This window comes from Eulemur rufifrons, chromosome 3 (genome assembly GCF_041146395.1).
Source record: "Eulemur rufifrons isolate Redbay chromosome 3, OSU_ERuf_1, whole genome shotgun sequence".
Lineage (NCBI taxonomy): Eukaryota > Metazoa > Chordata > Mammalia > Primates > Lemuridae > Eulemur > Eulemur rufifrons.
In genome coordinates this window covers 27,356,793-27,376,785 of record NC_090985.1, presented here as the reverse complement: position 1 = coordinate 27,376,785, position 19,993 = coordinate 27,356,793, and the positions used below count along the sequence as shown (strand labels likewise).

The window sequence follows — 19,993 nt, the reverse complement described above, 5'->3', positions numbered from 1 at the left end:
CTAACTTAAAAAAAAAATTTTTTTTTAGAGACAGGGTATTGCTACGTTGCTCAGGCTGGTCTCAAGCTCCTGGCCTCAAGCGATTCTTCCATTTTAGTCTCTGAGCAGATGAGACTATAGGTGAAAGCCACTGCGCCCAGCTTGTAGGCAGGATTCTATTAGATCTGGCTTGTTCGTTTAACCCTTCCAATTTTCGGTTTTTACTCATGTTTGCCTGTTTCCGTTTCTGATAGAGGTATATTGAAATATCCCTCTTTGATGGTGGGTTTGCAAATTTCTCTTTAAAATTCTGTTAATTTTTGCTTTATTTTTGTTTCTTCATATAATTTTAGGTAACGGTGTTAGGTACACTCAAGTTCCTCGTTGCTGTATCCTCTTGGTGAATCACTCCTTTTATAGTGACAAAGTGTCCCCTTTTCTTGTGACAACGCTTGCCTTCTGTTTGCCTTCTGCTCACACAGGCAGCACCCCCTGTGCCCTGACACTCGGGGTTACTCTCCCCTGGTGCTGAGTGGACACCAACCTGGTGACTTCTGGCCCTTCTGTGTCCAGTTCCAGGGCTGCCAGTCGTGAATGTAAGGTCTCTTCTTTCTGGGCAGGGTCTCTTTTCTTAGGTGGCTACTTTGATGTTGTGCAGCTTAGGACAGTGTATCTAGATGTGGATTTATTTTTACTTATCCTGTCAGGAACATGGAGAAGACACTTTTGATCCGAGGACTCCTGTCTTTCTTCAGCTGTGGAGAATTCTCAGCTGTCCTGTCTACAAACCTTGTCCCTTCCCATTCTCCTGCTCCTCCCAGAGCACCTGTGAGAGGAACCTGCCACCTCTTGCCTCCTCTCCGCTCTGCTGAACAAACTCTCAGCACCACCTTCTCGCTAGCCAGGCTGACCTCCTGGGGGTCCCAGCTCACTCCGCTCTGCCCATCTTTGGGACTGCACAGTCCCCTGCCATGCATTCTAACTGGCTCTTTTTCAGAGCCGCCTCTTTGTGTAATTTATTAGATAAATGACATCTCACCTGGACTTGTCCCAGACCTACAGGACTTACCAATTAAGATTTCTCACCAAACCGAGGAGAGCCCTTCTCTGGTGCCTAAGGCTCGGTCCCCATGAAGCCCCTTGGAGGACAGTCTCCCAAGAACCTGGGACATGGCACTGGTAGCCAGCAGGGTCGAGAGTGTGGCTCAGGGTGCAGGGCTGAGGGGAGAGGGGCCCCTGGACTCTGAAATGACCGCGTCCACCAGGAACGTGCACCGTGCGTGAGTCACGGGAAACTCACCCGCTCGTTCTTGTCGGTACAGAACAGCCTGGTGTGGTGCCTCTTCTGCACCACGATGAACGTGATTCCTGGCTGGTAGTCTTTCTCTAGCTTGATACAGGCCTCGCGGATGGCCAGTAACTCGTGGTGGAGAACCTAAGGGAAAGGAGGGGAGAAGAAACATGTTTACAGATTATGTTTTATGTTAGCAATGGGCCTAATTAAACGCTGGGTTACAATGTCTCAAAAATATGTCTTGGGTTCTGGGTTCAGAAAACCTAGTTGTGGTGATTCCCACCGAGTGTGTCTGTTCACATGTGCTGAGAACAGAGAAAGGCAGAAACCTCCCCTCTCACGGGGAGGCCTGTGGTGCAGGGTCAGAGGGCTGGGAGCTCAGAGGAGGGAGAACATTTCCCACTGGAGGGAGCCCAGAAGGTTCTGCGAAGAGGCAGCCGGGAAGCTGGACTGAGAAGGCGCAGCACAGCAGCTGCCCCAGAAACACAGGCTCTGGCCAGGAAACGCCAGCTGCTCAGGGAGCGTCCATTCTGTTCTCCCAGGACACCACAGGCCTCAGGAGTCCCAGCCGCTGCTCCCCGCTGGCCCAGGAAGGCCGATGTGCGTGTGCCTTGGCCTGGGCCATCCAGTCTGGTGGTCAGGGCGGGCCGGTGCTCAAACACCTCAGCTGCACCCTCACCAGGTATGGCCTGTGCCTTACTTCTACCCTCCCTGCTAACGCCTCCCGGGGGCACCTGGTGGGGAAGTGGAGCGAGGCAGAGGCGGCGGCAGCCTTGGCCGCTGGGGAGGGCATCCTGGGCACCAATGGCCCAAGTTCCAGGCCAGGATGGATTTATGACTGCCCACAGGTCACTGTGACCTGAGAGTGACACAGGTGCTTTTAACCAAAGAGAACGAAGAAATCCCCTCCCCACTCACTCCCCCATATCTGTGATGACTCCCCTGCCCTCCCAGACATGGCAGTAACCCACGTGTGGCCTGCCACTCTCTCCACATCCCACAGTGGCCACCCCCGGCTAGCCCCACGCAACAGCCCTCATCCCGCCGCCCTGCACGGGCCCTCCAGCCTGCACCTCACACTGCAGACAGGTGTCCCTGTACAGCTCTCAACCACCCACCACGCAAAGCCCCGACCCTTGCAGAGCACCCGGACAACTGCTGCATGTGGGCCCTCGGCCAGACGCACAGCCCTCTCCCTCGCCTCTTGGTCCCCAAGCACACACCCATCTCTCCACCTCTTCCTCTGTCCTGCCTCAGCATGGCGGGCCCAACTCGTGCCAGTGTCCAGACGACCCATCTCCCGTCTCCTCCCGACCCACCTTCCACACTGTGACCAGATCAACTGTGGGGCAGAAAATAAACTGCATCATCTGTTTCACTGGTCAACCGGGGAAGAGGTTCTGTGCACGGTGGGAATTAAAGACACTGGAGAAGCAGGGGAGAGGGGGCTCAACGAGGCGCCCACCTGCTGGAACTGGCCCTCAGAGACTCCGTCGCGGTAGAAGATGATGCGGGTGGGCTTGAAGCGTGTGGACTTGTAGAACTGGATGAGCAGCTCGCGGACCATGGCGGCCAGGTCCTGGATGATCTCCTGCCGGTGCTGCTGCACACGCACGGTGGCGCAGTAGCGGTTGGGGTGGGCGTCCATGCTGCCCACCACCTGCGGGACACGAGAAGAGCCCGGTCAAGAGCTCCCGAAAGCTCCCCGTTCCGGGCGTGTGCTGCAGCAGGGCCCAGGGACGGACACGAGCACCTCCACCCTGGACTGGGCACAGGTGCCACAGCTGGCTGTGAGCTCGCCTTTCCGCTCTCTGTTGAGTGTCTGGCAGGAGTATTTATAAATATGTTTTAAGGCATATAAGTTTGCCTCAAGGTGTATAATAAAAAACAGATTATTCAGAACCTTACTCTGCTTGTGATCAGATGTGGTTGAATTAATCAGTGCAAAGAAAGCAGCTGGTGACAGTGTCCCTAGTGTTTTCAAGGCACATCCCTCTTCCAAAGAAGCCATTTGCGCATCCACACGCAGTACCCCAGAATTTTGGTCCCTAGCAATGGCAGAGCAGCCCAGAGGCAAGCTGGCCTTGCATACAGTTGCCTGAAGGTGCCAGCCAGGGAGAACAAAGAGAGCGGACTGCAGTCTCTTTGTCAGGGGACTGGGCCGTGAGGCCTGGCCAGACCCTCCCTGTGCCTTTCCACCTCCTGGCTGGGGAAGGCGAATTCCCCAAAGTTTGAAAAACATCGAGGGGAAAAACCTCCTTTTGTGTCACTGAAAAATAGAAACTATTTCTTGGCCATCTGCCTTCTTTGGAAATCCTTATAGAACACCTTTCCCCCCAACCTAATTCTCCCACATGTTCTATATCCTTGGTCCTGACTTGGGCTATAACATTTTTCTCTCAAACCAAGAGAAAAATAAATAGATTCTGAAATGTTTCGAGTTGGGATAAACAGAAAAACATTAACATAAACAGAAATCTGCTCCCAGTGATCGAGAAATGTGGGGATGGGGGAAAAACACAGATTTCTCTGTTCCTGAAAACTCGAATAAATCGGGCTAAGCCTTTAAAATCAGAGACATGGTTCGATGCTACACAACGTTTGTTCAGAAAACCAAAAGCCACCAGGGACCCGGTGAGGTGATGCAGGAACAGGACAAGGGCACAGCCCTGTGAGCCGCTGGCCACCAGCACTGGAGGACCTGGCGGGCTGCTTGGAGCCTGTGCCCTCCCCTGCACCCCAGCACGCGGCTCGGCCGGGGAGCCCTGTGCGCCGGTATTCGCTGATCAAATGAGGAAAGGCCTGGAAGATGTTCAGTGCGATGAGAGATGCTGTGTGCACAGGAAGTGGTGGGGCTGCGACTGTTGGGCCAAGTGGCAGGAATTACTTTACGTGACACTAATTTACTGGAGGAAGTGTGGCCTCTGAATAACACCAAAGAACCTGTCATGCGTTGGTTTTCCTCCACCCAGGGCAGCTCATCTGGCTCCCGCATGCCCCAGATAGATTATCTCGCCCCACATTCCCTCTGGACTAATCAAAGAGTAACGTTAACAGTTTCTGAGTATCTACTGTGTGCCAGGCACTACGCCAGGAGCTCAACTACGACACTTCATAATAGGAGGTCAATATTCACTTCCTCATTTAACATGAAAGTTCACAGATGTTAAGCGAGATTGCCCAAGTGAAACGGCGGAAAATATGGCTCAAGCCTGTCTGAGGTTCAGGGCTGAGCCCACAGCCAGTGTTTTCACGCTTAGTGCAGGGAGCTGGGGGGTCCCCACACCCAAGGCTGTCACTAGCCCCACAGGCCCCCACGAGCAGGGGGTTAGGGTTCCAGTTTCTGCCCAGGCCTCTCTCTGAGGCACTTCTGCCGGGGAGGCCAGGGCATCCCAGGGGGATCTACAAGCATCCCAGAAGGCACTCGTGGGGACAGGCCCCGGGGGGTCCGACAGACCACTGGAATACAAGCCCAACGCTTCCGTCCCACCACATGGCTCCATCACCACACGACACCACGGTCCCCAGTCAAGGACAACTGTGAGTCAACATCCTTTGCTCTCTGCATTCCAAAGTTTAAAAACCAGACTATTAAGCATTCGTGGTTTGGTTCTGTCCTTTTAAACAAAAGGGCATGATGGCAATTACACTGCCCCCTCTAGAGAACAATCACCCTGCGCCTTTCCAGTAAGTGAACAGAGGGCGGGGTGCAAAGCGCCGCGTGCATCGCCGCAACCACCACCCTGAGTCCAGGCGGTGGCCCCGCTCCCACCTCACCACGCTCACAAAACCCGGAACAGCGCTACACTTGAGGCCAGCTCACATGCTTTTTAAAAGATGGCCTGCGGAGGTGGCAGGAGTGGATACGCGAAAACCTACCTAATACCTAACGGGTACAATGAACACTATCTGGGTGATGGGCACACTTTTAACTTGACTCAAGCATTACAAGAGTGACCCATGTAGCCAAAAACATTTGTACTCCTGTAATACTCTGGAAAAAAAAAAAAAAAGATGGTTTGGTTGGGTGCAGTGGCTCACGCCTGTAATGCCAGCCCTTTGTAAGGCCGAGGAGGGAGGATCCCTTGAGGCCAGGAGTGCAAGACCAGCCTGGGCAACACAGCAAGACCCCATCTCTGTAAAAAATTTATATAAAAAAAAATTAGCCAGGAATGGTGGTGCATGCCTGCAGTCCCAGCTACCCAGAAGGGTGACATGGGAGGATCACTTGAGCCCAGGAGTTAGAGGCTGCCGTGAGCTACGATCACACCACTATACTCCAGCCTGGGTGACAGAGCAAGACCTTGTTTCAAAACAATAAAAAATAAAAATAAAAATATAGTTAATAACAACAGTTGCCTTTAAGAGACTGGAAACAGGGTAGAGAAAGAAGGGTGGACTTTTAACTTTACTGTTTATGTTACATTTAATATACTGTAACAAAAAACAAAATATTCGAATGAGGCCCAGAATCTGCCCCCGCAGGCCAAGAAGCTATCAGGTGTCACCTGCGTGCAGGTGCGACTGCCCCTCCCAGCAGGCTGTCCATGCTGGCAGACCCGGCGGGGTCTGGTGCCGCGCTTTGGGACAGTGCTCAGGTACCAACTCTCACTGCTTCCTAGGACTTATTTTATGCCACATCTAGTGTCCTCTCCACACCTATGTGCCAGGAGACCCTGACTGCCCCGGCTGCACTTTAGCAAGCTTCATTTCATGCCTTTCAGGAAGGAACCCCCGGCCCTATTCCTGCAGCGGGACCTCGGGAGGGCTGTGGGTCCAGCACAGAGCAGCACGGCACGCACAGAGGACCCAGGAGAAAGCGTGGGCACTCACGGCAGCGATGGAGGGCTTCTTCCCGTCCCCAGCAGGTGGGTGAGTGACGTCTGCTCCCAGGAAGATGACGGGCTGCTGGAACACTGGAGGCCTGCAAGGAGAAGAGCTGTCAGAAGCCAAGAAGGGCCACAGCCTGGACCTCTGATGACAGCAGGTGCCATCATCACCTTTTGGAGCGGTAAGTGTATTGTGGTCATATTTTTGAAAAGAATCCTATGCTGGGCATGACGCTCATGCCCGAGAGCCTAGCACTTTGGGAGGCTGAGGTGGGATCGCTTGAGGCCATCAGTTTGAGGCCACAGTGAGCCACTGCATTCCAGCCTGGTGACAGTGCAAGACCCTGTCTCAAGGAGAAAGGTAAACAGAAAAAAAAGAATCCTTACCTTTTTACAGTAATATATAAAGTCTCATAGACTAAACAATATAAGGTCTGAAATCTGCTTCAGAATACCGCAGGTTTGGGGAGCCTGCGTGGAGCGTACCCCAGGCCAGACAGCCAGGGCTGAAGGCTGCCAAGGCCGGGGTTCAAGCCCACGAGGGTTCGCTGTTGCCGAAGTTCTACCTTTGTAAATACTTGAATATTTCCAAAGTAAAAAAATTACCCCCAAAAGTCCCATGGTCTGTTACTTGACCTCCAGATCGCAGCTGTGCTTGATGATACTCCTGGTTTCTCAGCCTCGGCACACCGGGGCCGGGTCATTCTTTGTTGGGGGGAAAGTCTTTAATGGCATCTTTGGCCTCTACCCACCAGTGCCTATAGCACCCCCCAAGTCCTGACACCCCCAAATGTCTCTCGACATTGCCACACATTCCCTGGGGGCAAAACCACCCCTGTTGAGAACCTTCCTCGCTGAGTGTCCTAGTGCCACTTCCTGAGATGGCAGCACTCACAGTCAGGGGCCCCCGCTGCCGTGTGTTCCACAGCTCTCCCTGCACCTCTCTTTCTCTTCTGAGAGATGGAGACGACGACAGCACCTCCCTCTGGGGGTGCCTGTGAGGGCGGAATGTGCGCCAAGAGCTACTCCAGACCTGGCCACAGACATACATGCTCCACTGCCGCTGTGGTTACCACGCTTGCTCTTCCCGCCTGCCAGCCCCTGCCCCTTGTGGGCCCCGAGTCCTCCCCCTGCCCTGGGGAGTGTGGTCACGGGCAGGGTGTCTGCATGGAGTTAACACCTGCCACCTTCCTCTAATTTTTCTCAACTGGCCAGCCCCACTTCTACCCTTTGGTGCCTAAAGAAATTTTGTTTTTCTGCATGAAGGACTGGGGTTATCGCCAGGAACTGGGAGATACTGCCACTCCTGGACAGAGACAAAGACAGCCAAGAAGAGGATTCTCTGCGACTGAATGGGTTGAGGGTTTGGTTCCTCTGAACACCAAGACCAGCTGACGAGACGATCGGGTTCCAGGGCTGGCTCAGGACATCAGCACACAGGGACTCGAGAGCCTCTCCCAGCCTTGCAGATGCTGCTCCAGGTGTGCAGAATCCCTGCCTGGGGCCCTGGCTGCGGGGCCCCGCCTCCCCTCACCCCTCGGTGTTCCTGCTCAGCCCGGAGCAGCACCGAGGTGCCATGTCCCAGCACGTGATCCCTGCTGTGTCCCTTCGCGGTGCCCTTCTTTCCTCCATGGCACCGTCTGCTCCCAAGGAACCCTGTGCACCCTGAAAAGCTGGTGACCTGCCAGCAGATGGGTAAGAAGAGCGAGTTTTAGGGGCACCGTGAAGTTGGGCGCTCATACCTACAAGTGTCTCAGGGCCTGTGGCCAGAACCTGGAGGGGACTAGGGAGTGGAGCTGCCATGAGTGAGGTCCCAGGCTCCCAACGAGGACCACCCAGGCCACGCAGCTGCTGTGGAGACAGCACCGCACCCATTTCCCAACTGCGTCTCCACTTCTGGTCACCTTCACAGGTGGAATCAACTGGTAAACGTGCGTATTTCTGGAAGCAGGACTCAGCTAACAGTGTTTCTACGTAAGGGCCTAAGTCAGGAGCCACCACGACAAAAGCTGAGCACTGCATCCCTCCACTCAAGGTGCCATCACTCTGCAGCTGCCTTGGCTGCCAGGAGGGCCTGGCAGGGGGTCCCGGCAGCAAGGCTCACCTTGGCCCTGTGAAGTGCCCTTGGTGGGATTCCCACAGATAGCAGCCCCGGGATGCCTTTACCCTGCTCTGGGTGCAAGCGCCACCCCACTATGCTCCTTTTGGGGGTGCCCTGGCAGAGTGGAGGCAGGAGGGGAAGAGGGTTTTGTGTTCGCTTCATGCGTGCAATGCACACGTCAGTTCCACAGAAAGCAGAATCCCCAGCATGGCTCCAACCACAGCCTGGGGCTCCGGCAGGGGGTGCCCCCCACACCTCAGGCAGCGGCTTGCTACTCCCTCCCCTGGAGGCACTTTGCAGGCACCTGAGTACTTCCCACGTCATCACTGTCACCACCGCCACTGTGTGGAGGTCAATGGCCCAGAGAAGATGAGCCCCCGCACTGCGTCTCAGTCCTATGAGCCACCCTCTGAAAGCCGTCAGACTGGAGCTCTCCCCCTGTCCCCCCACCCGCATCCCTGACTCACAGGCACAGGTGTGACTCACTCCCTGCCTACGCATCCCCCTCACCCCCAAGCCTGCCTTCAGGCAAAGCTCCTGCGTCACCAGAACCCACTGCTGCCCCCGTCGGCGCCCAGACCCCTTCTGGTCAGACTTTACAGCGCCACGGCAACAAGGTCACCGATGACCTCCACATCGCCCAGACCAACGGTCCGGCCTCACACCTGGCCACACCTGGCTTGCCAGCATCTCGTGACACAGGACACGCTGCCCTCAGTGCCCAGGACCCTCCGCTGACCTCTTCCCCTTGGTGTCTCCTGCCCCACACTCGGGCAGCTGCCACTGCAGGGCCTCGTACGACTGTGCCCTCTGCCTGGGGTCTCTTCCCACAGGTGTCTGTCCACGCTTGCTCCCTGGGAACCTGCACTGTGCACACCTGCCACCTTCTCAGGAGACCCTCACCCCGCTGAGCTCCTGCCCCTCCCCCACATCGCGGCTGTGCACCTGTGAAGTCTTGTGTCATGGATCACATTTATGAACATCCTGTTGGGGTCTCTCCACCAGAGGACTTAGGTCTCTGTGCTCAGAGCCTGTGGCCCAAGCTCTTTGCACACAGCACGCACTCAGTAAACAGAGCCTGGTGACGGACAAAACAGCACTTCCAGCTCCTGGCAAACCCTCATCTATCCCCATGAACTCGTGTGAGTGAAAGTATCCTGCTTCGCGGAGCCGGTACCCAAGTTCAAACCTGTCTGACTCTAAATCCAGGCTCTTTTCCATGTTATCACAAATTCAAGAGAGTCTTTCCAGTTAATGCTGAATTAACAGTGTAACTCGGTGGTTCTCAAAGTGTGGTCCCCTGGTCCAGCGCACCAGCAGTGCACGGCAACTTGTCAGGAGTGTAGATCCTTGGGACTCAGACACTGTGGGGCAAGCCTGGTGGGTGGTGCTGGTGCGGCACAAGGACACTGAGGTAGCCCAGGTGGCTGGAGTTCTCTGCATACAAGTGCTGCTCGCCAATAGCCACTTTCCCAGCACAGAAGGTACTCAGCTCACGACGGTTTGACTTAAGGATTTGCAACGCTATGATGGTATGAGAGCCATGGCATCCGTGCGTCCTTGACGTACGCAGGGTTTATGAGCACACGGCCCCATTGTCTTGCAAGGAGCTCCTTAGATAAGCGAAGCACTGGCCGCCCACCGTGCTACCCCTCCCTCACCGACATCTGACTCGCGGCCCAGTCTTCAGAGCCTTTGTTTTCACTGCTGTCATTCATGCCAGTTGCTGGCATCTTTGAAAATGTCTGTCATTCTGGAGACCTCCGTCTGCCTGCATCAGTGGGTGGCGGCCTTGGAGGAGGAACAAAAGCTAGCCTTGGCCCTGCCCTTGAACAAGGGGGCTGCACACCAGCCCCAGGGGGTGCCTGAGGAAGGTGCAGCTCGGTCACCCCCGTAGGCCTCAGCCCTCTGAGGTGCTCAGCCAACCCTTCCTGCCCTAGTCTGGGACCTGCCACCAGCGTGCTCCTACGAGGAGCTTTTCAGTCCAAAATGCGAAGTCCCAGCACAAAGCAGCATCCACGACCAGACTTGCTCTCGATGCGTAGGGGATGCCTTGGTCTATGCAGCAGCTGCTGCCCCAGGGTCAAGGGGGTGAGACAGGGAAGCCCACATTCTGTCCAGTTGGGTGGGCCCCTTGCTCACTTGCATTCGAGGCGCAGCCCCACAACTCCTGTCCTGGGACCACAGCAACTGGCACTGGGGAGGAGTCTCTTCTCTTCTAGCCCTGTCGTGGCCCTCATCCCTGTCTGGACACCTGGCCACGGATCAACCACAAGCAGATGCCCCGGTCCCCATGGGCAGCCAGGCTGCGCCTAACTTCCTTGCCCTGCTGCCTGTGCGCCGCGCCCCCTCCCACCTGGAATTGCAGTGGAGGGACCAGTCTTACCTGCCCTGGGGCAGCAGGATGTTGTTGACACCTCCCAGCTTGACATTGATCTTCAAGCAGAGGTTGGACAGGGTCTGCGGCGTGGTCCTCTGCACGTTCTTCATCTGCACACACTGCGTGGCCATCCCCAGCACTGTGTCTCCCACACGCTTGACCTCGGCTGTGGGACAGGAAGGGCGCACATGTAACAGCTTTTGCTAGCACCCCATCCTTAGCTGACCCTGAGTGGCAGCTGTCACCAGGCCCCTGCCACCCACCTGAAATGCGTGCCAGCATGCAACCACAGCCGCCACTTTGGGCTTCTTCCGTCCCCCTCTAGCTGCAATTAGCCCCGGAGAGGGTCCCTGGCCAAGCTACCTGGAGTCCTGCCTCTGCACTGCCATGCCTCGCTCGGGAGGGGACACTGGGCAAGGGGATCTCACTCCTCTCATTTATGAACGAGACCATTTAAGTGACACACCCAGGGCCCCAGCAGGGATGGGCAGAGCCCAGCCAGAGCAGAGGACTCGGCATTCCTGAGCAGGAATGAAACCTCCTATCTCAGAGCTCATGGCTACAAGCAAACGCTCCAGTAGTTAAAAATAAAAGCACTGGCATCCTTAAAATCCTCGGCAAATGCAAGCCCAACATCAAAGAGCTGTGTGCCACCCCCTCTATTCCTGGAGTCTTTCATGAAGCAACTGGTCAACTGCTCACTGGGCAGCTCTGTGGAAACAGTGACTCCTGGCATAACACTAACAGGATGCAAAAGCCAATGGCTCTCTCTTTCCTTCTTTTTATGGATGTTGAACTTGGAGGGGAGAAGTGTGGCCTCTATGTGTCCGTAATCCGTCACTGGTTAGACGGGAGATCATGTGGGCAATACCACCATGTCCTAGATGCTTCCCTCTGCCCCACGGCCCCCAACACCACAGGTTCTAGTTCCAACACCCCTCCACCAGTGCCTCTGGGCTCCTCCCCTGCTTTCAGCAGACTGCAAAGAGCTCTCACCTCACTGTGTGGGAATCACCTGTCTGCACGTCTCTCCCTCCTACCCTGGGAGCTTCCTGAACAAAGAGGCTGGGTCTGACTTATCTCTGTACTCTCCGGGGGCGGGTGCAGGACATTTCAGCTGGATTAATGTGCACTGCCCTTTGGCATAAAAGACTTGGACCAGTGACTCTTGCGTGGTGTGGTAGACAAGACGCCTACACATGTCCTGGGCTCTGTGCCCGAGGGTCCCTCACTATGGCCCCAGACCAGACAACGAGGGAGGCCCTGAACACGGGCTTGGCAGTGACCAGACACCGCCTCTTCTTTCTCGGGCTCACGAATGCACCCGAAATAAGCATCTCCTCAGTGTGGCACAAACACAAAGGGCCTCAGGTTGCAACAGATACCCACGGAGACGCGACAGCTCCCACAGCCGGCAGGACTGCGGACGCCTACCGTACACAGGGGTTTTGCCAGGCAGGATGACCACCACCAGCTGCAGGCCAGCATACGTGTTCTTCAGGTGCCGGAACATGGGCTCCACGCTGTCTGCACCCTGGGCGTACTTGCAGAAGCACGGCTGGCCCTGGATGGGCATGCCGGCGTCCCTTGAGATCTTCCGCAGCTGCTCGGTGAAGGACCTGCAGGACGAGGTTCACGTCACTAAAACACGGCGAACGGCAGAGAATTCAGGCCAACCTGAGGCCCTAAATAAAAGGCACGATTTTTATAAAGCTAAAAGCACTTTTATTGAGGTCAGCATCAAAGTTGTTCTTAAGTCCTACAGAAAGCCGGAAATCAAAGCTGCATCTCCTAAATCACACTAACTCATGAGAAAGGTTCAACATGCTCAACGTACACAAGCAAGTTTACTGAAGGTCACCTGTGGCTACTCTGCCACGACAAAATAGCAGACTTCAACTCAGGTTCGTGTTGCCTCATTGGCCGTGACACTCCCCGCACACAGTGACAAGACGCTGTCCTTGTAAAGCAAGGCACAGAGCAGCTGCCGCCCGCCCAGCAGCCTGAGCTGCCCCTCACTCGAGTTCTGGCGCGGAACAAGGCCAGGCATCGTCAGGGAGGGAGGGAAGTGCTAGCTAGCTGTCCCTCTGGAATTTTCCCCAGTTGTTCCACTGGGCACAGCTCGGACTTGGATGACATAATCATGAGCAAAAACAAAACAGCCCACAGCTAGAGTAACACCAGCAGCTAGCAGCGGCCGGCCTTGTGAAGCTTGGGGTGGGGCACAGAGACAGATCAACGGCTTCTATTTTAAGATGAAAACTAAAAATCATGTCACTTTCTACAATAAGGATGAGGCCACTGTGACCCATTCTGGCCAGTTAGTGTTCAATTTCCCGTACACTGGAGCAGTTAAAGGAGTATGCGTGTGTGTGTCTGCACTTTTAGTTCTAGCTGAAAGCAGAAGGAAAGGCCCATGGACAGAAGACAGGGCAGGAGAGACCCAGTGTTCACCTACTTCAACTTTGTTTCCCAAACCCTCTTTGTGTTTCCAGCTCCTCTGCCAGCAGCGTGGACAGGGCGGCCCCACACGTCAGCTGGGAGAGCCGCCACCTTCAAAATCAGCCCTTGCTGGAACGGCCAAGTACCAGCTTCACCTCACAGGCCCTGGGGTCCTCCCTCCTCCCTGCTGCCCCCAGAAAGTGGGAAGCAAAAGCTTCCTGTTCCCTTAGAAGTTTGTTTGGCACAAAATCATGAGCCACACTGCTGTGTGATTCCTGCCCTGGGGCAGGCCCGGTCAGCCCCACACCCCTTGACCCTGCCGAAGGAGCCATGCGAGTGTCTGGGTGCGGATAGCCCCCTTCATGGTACTCGTGGTTCCTGGGGGCCTGATCCCCGACCTGAGCTACCTGGGAAGGTAGCAGGGGCATGCACCAAAGCTCTGTCTCTCCTCCTATTTTAATTACTCCCCTTGTCTGGGGAGGGAAGAAAATACTCCCAGCCCCCCCCCCCACCTCTATCTGACTGTCTCTGCCCCATCCTGTCTTCAGATTCTCCTTCTCACTTAACTTACACAAATACAAAACTAAAGCGTTTTTTTTAAAAATAATGTACTTCACGGAACCTGATTTTCTCTCTTGCCTCTACATTTCAACTCTTCCCTCGGACCCTGGTTTGCTTCGCGCGTGGTCCACGCAGCTTCTCTGTGCTCCTTCCTGCGGGGGCCGGGGTGAGGGGCACAGGTGCCCATGTGCCCTGCCTGCCTGGCCCGATCTTTGAAAGGAAAAGGCTGAGGGACCTGACATCAGAAACCCACCCACCCCAAGGGCCAGTCTTCAAAGGGGCCAGTCGCCTGCTCCCCCCCCAGAGGCCAGGCTGGCCACACGGTGGGCTTACTTCAGATGGACTTCCGTGCACTGGCGCTGCGGGGCGAAGCACGCAATGGCCCACACCTTGATCTCAATGCCCGTGTGGAACTGCTTGTTCCTCATGTCCCAGACACCCTGGACAGGGGTGGCAATCGCTTTATTCTGAAATGGTAAAAAGTTCAGGGTAAGAAAAAATGGGAAACATGTTTCTCTAACCCTGGACTTGGTTCCCCTCACTGTTGGTCCCCGACCAACAATGGCTCCTTCTTAAGAGCAAGAACTACACCGTTGTGTCGTCTCCTGTGTCGACCTGCGCTGCACACGTTTGCAGGACAGGCGGGTGGGGGATGGCAGAGGGTAGACAGAGAGCTGGATGGAGGCTGGCCAGGCGGGGAAAGGCGGGCGTGCAGGGGCCCGGCCAGCAAGGCAGGGAGGCCTGAGCTCCACTCAACCTTGAGTAGCCTGGAGAACAGGAGCACCTTGCAATGCTACAGGAAGACTTTCTGTTCTAGAAAATGCTTTCCCTTATTTTCATCCAGTGGGCCATGAGGCCAGCGAGGACCAAGCCCACAGCTATGTCCACTCGGCATGCCACTGCCTGCTGCTATGTGAGAAACGGAAGCTGCTCCCACTTGAAGGGGGAAACACGAAGTCATGCATCTGCCTGGTTTTGCCATCTCTCAACTAGAAAGGACCGGCCCCCAACGTCGTCACATGAGGAATGTCTGAATGGCCTTCAGGTGATTCCCAAGGAGAAGGGCCGGGTCAGAAAGGGCGGGCCCAGGATGGGGCAGAGGGGCCGCTGTAGGCCCGTGGGCACTGTTGGAGGACACAGCCGTGCCTGAATTGCTATCATTTACTCTGTGGTGGCTTTTTTTTTTTTTTTTAAGCACAAACAATCTTCTTACAAAAGAAATAAAAGCTTGTAAAATCAGATGCATTATAGAGACGAGTGCTTTTGTTTGCTGTGCTTTTATAACTGCTGCCTGCTCCCACCAGCCTCCTCCTACACAAGACGCCCACCACGGACAGCCCGGGGCTCCTGCCTGGAGACGCATACGTGGTTTCAACAGAAACAGGACCTTCCTACAGATGTCCTTCTCGACCTCAGTGCTCCTGCCACCGGGGCTGGGGGATTCTGGCCGCTGCCCTGCGCACTGTGGCACTGTGGGCTCTCTGTCCGTCCCACCCACCCGGAGCTGTGATGAGGAAAATGCCTCCAGACACTGCCAGATGTGCCCGGGGGCGGGGGGGGGGGGGGGCAAAACCACCCCGGCTGAGAACTCCGGCTACACACAGCGCTTTGCTGAGGGGATGTTTCTTGCTCTAACAGTGGACCAGGGGTAGGTGGGGCAGGGGATGGGTCGTATTTCTTCCCATTAAAATGTTTCAAGGAGCTAGAAAACTGTGTTCCTTTGGAAACATTACAAGCTCTCTTAATCCCTACAATTCCCAGATTTTTGCAAGGTTGGATTACACGAGCTATTTTGTTTCCAGACGGCTCTGTCTTTGCTGAGAGGCAGAAAGCTGAGGGAACCGACAGAGCAGGGCCGTGACGGATGGCTGGGCTCGAAGCTCCACCTCAGGGGCCGCAGGCCTCTCCCCGTGAGCTGAGGAGGGGCCAACGGGCCTTGCTCAGAACCCCCCTACAGAGACCCGGGCGGCAACCTCCTGCCCACCAACAGGGACGCAGGCCCCGCGCTGTGGACGGCCGAGCAAGTCACAAAGAAGGGGCTCGCATCTCACAGCCGCACGGAAGGACCAGCAAGGTCTCAGTGGGCTCCAGAAGGAAATGTTAAGTAAGAGGAAAGCGAGGCACAGAAGTATCTTTAATACACCATTATATGAACAAAAAAGGGTGAAAGAATACGTGGATAATCCCTGGGCGATTTTACAAAGGAGAAAGATAACACCAACTGCTTCCTCAGAGGGCAACTAAGAGCTGGGAAAAAAGACATTTTTTCCTAGAATTCTTTTATACATTCGAAAACAATTAAAAAACAACTTATAAAATAAGGAAAAAAAAACACAAAAAGAATAAAAGCTTGCTCCAGGTCTCAAGGACTAGAGTAAAACTTCACTAGGTAAAAAGGGTGTGGAGTCAGGTGGAATCCTTCCACCGACATGGCCGATGGGCAAAGGCTGATGCCAAGGCCCCCAGAGAGCCCCGGGCGTCCCTTCTGGTGTGGCGGCCCCAGCCCTCGCCCACCTGCCCGGCGAGCTGAGCTCTGCGCCCGAGGGCCTGCCCAGGAGGGAGTGGGAGGAGATACTTCTCGGGCACTGCCACGCTCAGCAGTCCCAACACCTTTGGTTACCCGCTGACGGAAACTAGAGGTAAAACTGGCAGAAACAAACGCAGAAAAATCCTACCTGCCATGTTTGCTACCAAATACCCACACCAAGCAGAAGTTAAAGAATAGAAAAACAGTACAGGCTTCTGGGAAGTAGTTCAACACTGGTAGAGTGCCCACCACATGAAGAATGGTGCTTTCTAAACTTTGATAATAAGGATTAACTTTTAGAAACATTAAGGATAATTCTGAAAAACTCTGAAAACGACCAAGGAAAGTCATTCCTCGATAACATCCCAGGTCCGGCCTAGAGTGGGAAGAATCCCCGTTCCCTGCACACGGTCTGCGCCGCGGGCGATGGCTCAGGGCGACCGGGCTGCCGGGGGACGCGCGCCCAACACCCACAAGCCCGCCAGCGGCCTGCACGTACCCTGCCCCCGTACAGGATGGAGGGCGGCTGCAGGACCCGCCCAGTCACATCTGTCATCTCATCTTTGACCATGATTCCAAATTCACGCACGTATGGGTCTGTGTTGAAACTCGCACTTCGCATCTGCAAAAGGGGAAAAAGCAGCAGAGTCAGACGGGGTCTTTGTTCTTTCTGGCAGCTACGTGTGCCCAACGCATGGGTCCCCACCCCGGGGCCGACACTCACCAGTTTGCTAATCTCTTCTTGCCGATCGGGCGCCGACCTAGCAGTCGCTCTGATCATGGTTGAAGTCTGATTGTCCGTCAATTTTTTAATACACCTCTGTCCCGCCACTATGTTACAGACCTGTGAAGATGCAGACATGTGTCAGCACCGCACTGGGCACAACCAGGGGCCAGTGGCTGGCAGGAGGCTCTGAGGCAGAGTGTGAGGGCTGGCGCCCTGGCATGCCTGGGACCAGCTCCTCTTCCTCATCCATGGGCTGTGAAGTGCCCACCAACACCAGTGTGTTCCATGGCCTTCTGGTGCCCAGCCTGCCAGGTGGGCAGGACAGGGCAGTCCCGACAACAGTCTCTGGACTCTCTCTGTCCTCACAGGATGTGAGTGGGAAATAGGTGAGCACAAAACTGGCTGCAGGTGCAAAGAAGTCGACCTGCTGGACAGGGCTCTACCAGAATTAGAAAAAGTCTGAGAACCTAAAACACTGAAGGAAAGACATCAAATGCATTGCCTGATTTCAGTGTTTGATCTTTCCCCAAGGCAAGCATTTTTTCAAACAGTCTTAAACTTAGACAAAAAGTGAATGAAGAAACAATGTGTTTATTGAGCACTTATTTCCTCTTACCAGGGACCTGCTGGGCATATTATACCCAATCTCAATCCATCCTCCTACTAATCCTACAAGACAGCTACGAATCCCATTTTATTAAAGGCAAAATTGAGGCTTGACAAATCCATTAATGCACCCAAGGTCCTACAGCAGCAGAGATGACAACTGTACCTGACCAGGGCGTGGCTGTTCTCCACGCAGTGTGGCCCCGGCCCCAGGGCTCCCAGCCCTGTAGGCACAAAGGAAGAGGGCTACTTGCCTCCAAGGGAAGGTAGGTGTGTTTCTGCTCCTGTCCGACTTGTAAACATGGGAGGTGGGGGTAGCGCAGAACCAGCTTGTGCCTGTCCTTGAAGTACTGGGCCACCGTGCACTCTACCGTCTGTCCGCTCTCCTGCTGCAGCGGGAACCTGGGAGCAGAGAGGCAGCTCAGGCCAAGAACTTGCCAGGGCTCCGTAGGAACAGACCGCCAGCGCCTACACGCTGCACCCAGGGCTGCTCATAGTTGTACTTGCATTTTCAGGGTGATGTATGGGGAGCAAACATTCAAAGCCCTTCCCAGGAGTGAAAACCAAATCACATCTTTTGGATTATCTGGAATATTCCTGAGACCCTAAATTCTTGTTTTGCCTCTGGATGTGGGAAATAAAAAACACCTACACGTATATAACACACAATAATCATAAATTACCCACCACATCTACAGTGTACGTAAAGGACACAGGACAAATGAAGACAAATCCAGGAAGCCAGGCCCGTGCATCTTCCAGCAGACCACAGTGACCCTGAAAGGTCATGTATGTGCCAAGGGCTCCAAGTGCCCAGAGGACCCCACGTGGGGCGTGGGGACCAAGTCTATCACTTCCCCCCAAAATGAACACGTATGTAAGACATCACAGCATTCCTGCAGCCAGGCGAATGACTACGTGCACCTGGATACCACACCGTGTTCTTGACGCCACACGCAGCAGAAGGCAGAGGCACCCAGCGGATCAGCCGGGGGCGGGGGGTGGGGCAGCGGCCTCCGCTGATGCTCAGCTCTCGTCGCACCACCCTCCAGCACCGAGGACGGGACAACACACACAAAAGACCCTTCTCTCACCTGTGAGCTTTAGGAAGGAAACACGGTAGGGGCCCCTGTCCTCCCCGCCCACCACATGGGTGGAATTTCATTATTTGAGTTTATTTTATTAGGCGAAGTTTGAAATCTACTGAGCCATATAAGGTATACTTTTGGCATTTAAGAATAGAATGAGATGATCCTTTCCAGCAGAATCATTGCTCCAGTGTTTGGAAGCCTGAGAGACAGTGAGAGCCTGAGCCGACAGAGTATGAAAGCAAGCCGGTTTACGTTTGGTGGCTGGCGGGCCGGCGGGTCACGTTGCAGACACGGTACTTCCTCTTCATCTGCCCACAGTGCGTTATCTCCACCTTTAGACCTGGTGACACAGAAGGGCAGGCCTCAGCGTGTGGGCTTCACCTCGAGTCTGAAGGGCGAGCTCCGCTCTCATGGGCCCCTGGCTACAGACCCGAGTCACACGGGGGCTGGAGCAGCTGCAGGGCTCCCCCAGGGCTGACGGCCCGGCCCCCACAGACACCACAGCAGGACCCATCTCACCTACAGGGATGCCTTTCGCCCGAGAAACAGCTGAAACTCGAAACTTTTGGCCAAGGCCACAAGAGTGAAGATACAGTGTCCACACACACAGGAGACCACTTGGGGCTCAGCTGAGAGTGCGGTGCCTGCCCCGAGGTGTTCTGTGCTCCCCCACGCTCATGACTGTGACACTGGGTACTGCTGACAGCCCTCAGAAAGGACAGGTGCAGTGGGTGTGGCTTTTGGACAGAGCAATGGGCACCGGCCATGGAGACGCTGATGGGCAGGAGGACCCCGGATGGGCCCTGCAGCCGGGGGTCTGCACTAGCTGGAGTGGAAAACAGGCTGCATGGGGGCAAACAGCTGCCCGGGTTGTGTGGGGCTTAAGTGGCCACAAATGAAAATGCACCTCACGTTCTAGCACATTACGAAGTGTCAGTCACAACCTCACCACGGCTCTCTGAAAGGGCATCTCTAGTCCTGAGATCTTGACTCAGACGTTACTCATGCACCAACCTGCTCCTCACCGTACACAAAGTTGTACTTATTAGAAGCGGTTGTTCCTGCTGTGAAGTGGGCTGTCTCCGCCTCTGTGCTAACTCCCCTGAGGACTAACTGCACCTGCCGCCCCCACCTCCCTGAACACACGCAGGGACCGGAACTCGCAAAACGCACCCGGGAAGGGACCACGCCCTGCCCCTTCCCCTGGCGCCCGAGAAGTCCATTACCTTTAATTTCTTTGGTAAACTTTACCCTTTGGGAATCTGTCAGAGGTTTTTGTTGTTCTTCAATACTTTTAAAATCCAAAACTTCACACACAAACTCGATCACGGGCTGTGCTTTGTAAAACGCTGTTGCCGACACTGCGGGCGAGAGGAGGAGGGAGGACTGAAGCGTTGACCTCGCGCCTGGGGGCCTCGCCCGGAATCGACCACCCGCCAACGCCGGGGGCTGCACA

At 55.1% G+C, this 19,993-nt stretch overlaps 1 protein-coding gene across 1 annotated transcript in view; it reads right to left on the bottom strand.

Moving 5' to 3' along the window:
- Positions 1 to 19,993, bottom strand: part of AGO2 (argonaute RISC catalytic component 2) — a 103,542-nt gene that overhangs the window by 7,165 nt on the left and 76,384 nt on the right. Inside the window, exons 6-16 of the mRNA XM_069465947.1 lie at positions 19,764 to 19,898; positions 18,790 to 18,877; positions 17,701 to 17,848; positions 16,838 to 16,957; positions 16,613 to 16,735; positions 13,920 to 14,053; positions 12,018 to 12,202; positions 10,590 to 10,749; positions 6,107 to 6,197; positions 2,739 to 2,933; positions 1,280 to 1,414 (exon numbers count right to left, since the gene is read on the bottom strand). Of these exons, the coding sequence (XP_069322048.1) occupies positions 1,280 to 1,414; positions 2,739 to 2,933; positions 6,107 to 6,197; positions 10,590 to 10,749; positions 12,018 to 12,202; positions 13,920 to 14,053; positions 16,613 to 16,735; positions 16,838 to 16,957; positions 17,701 to 17,848; positions 18,790 to 18,877; positions 19,764 to 19,898 (1,514 nt within the window). The remainder of the gene's footprint in view (positions 1 to 1,279; positions 1,415 to 2,738; positions 2,934 to 6,106; positions 6,198 to 10,589; positions 10,750 to 12,017; positions 12,203 to 13,919; positions 14,054 to 16,612; positions 16,736 to 16,837; positions 16,958 to 17,700; positions 17,849 to 18,789; positions 18,878 to 19,763; positions 19,899 to 19,993) is intronic.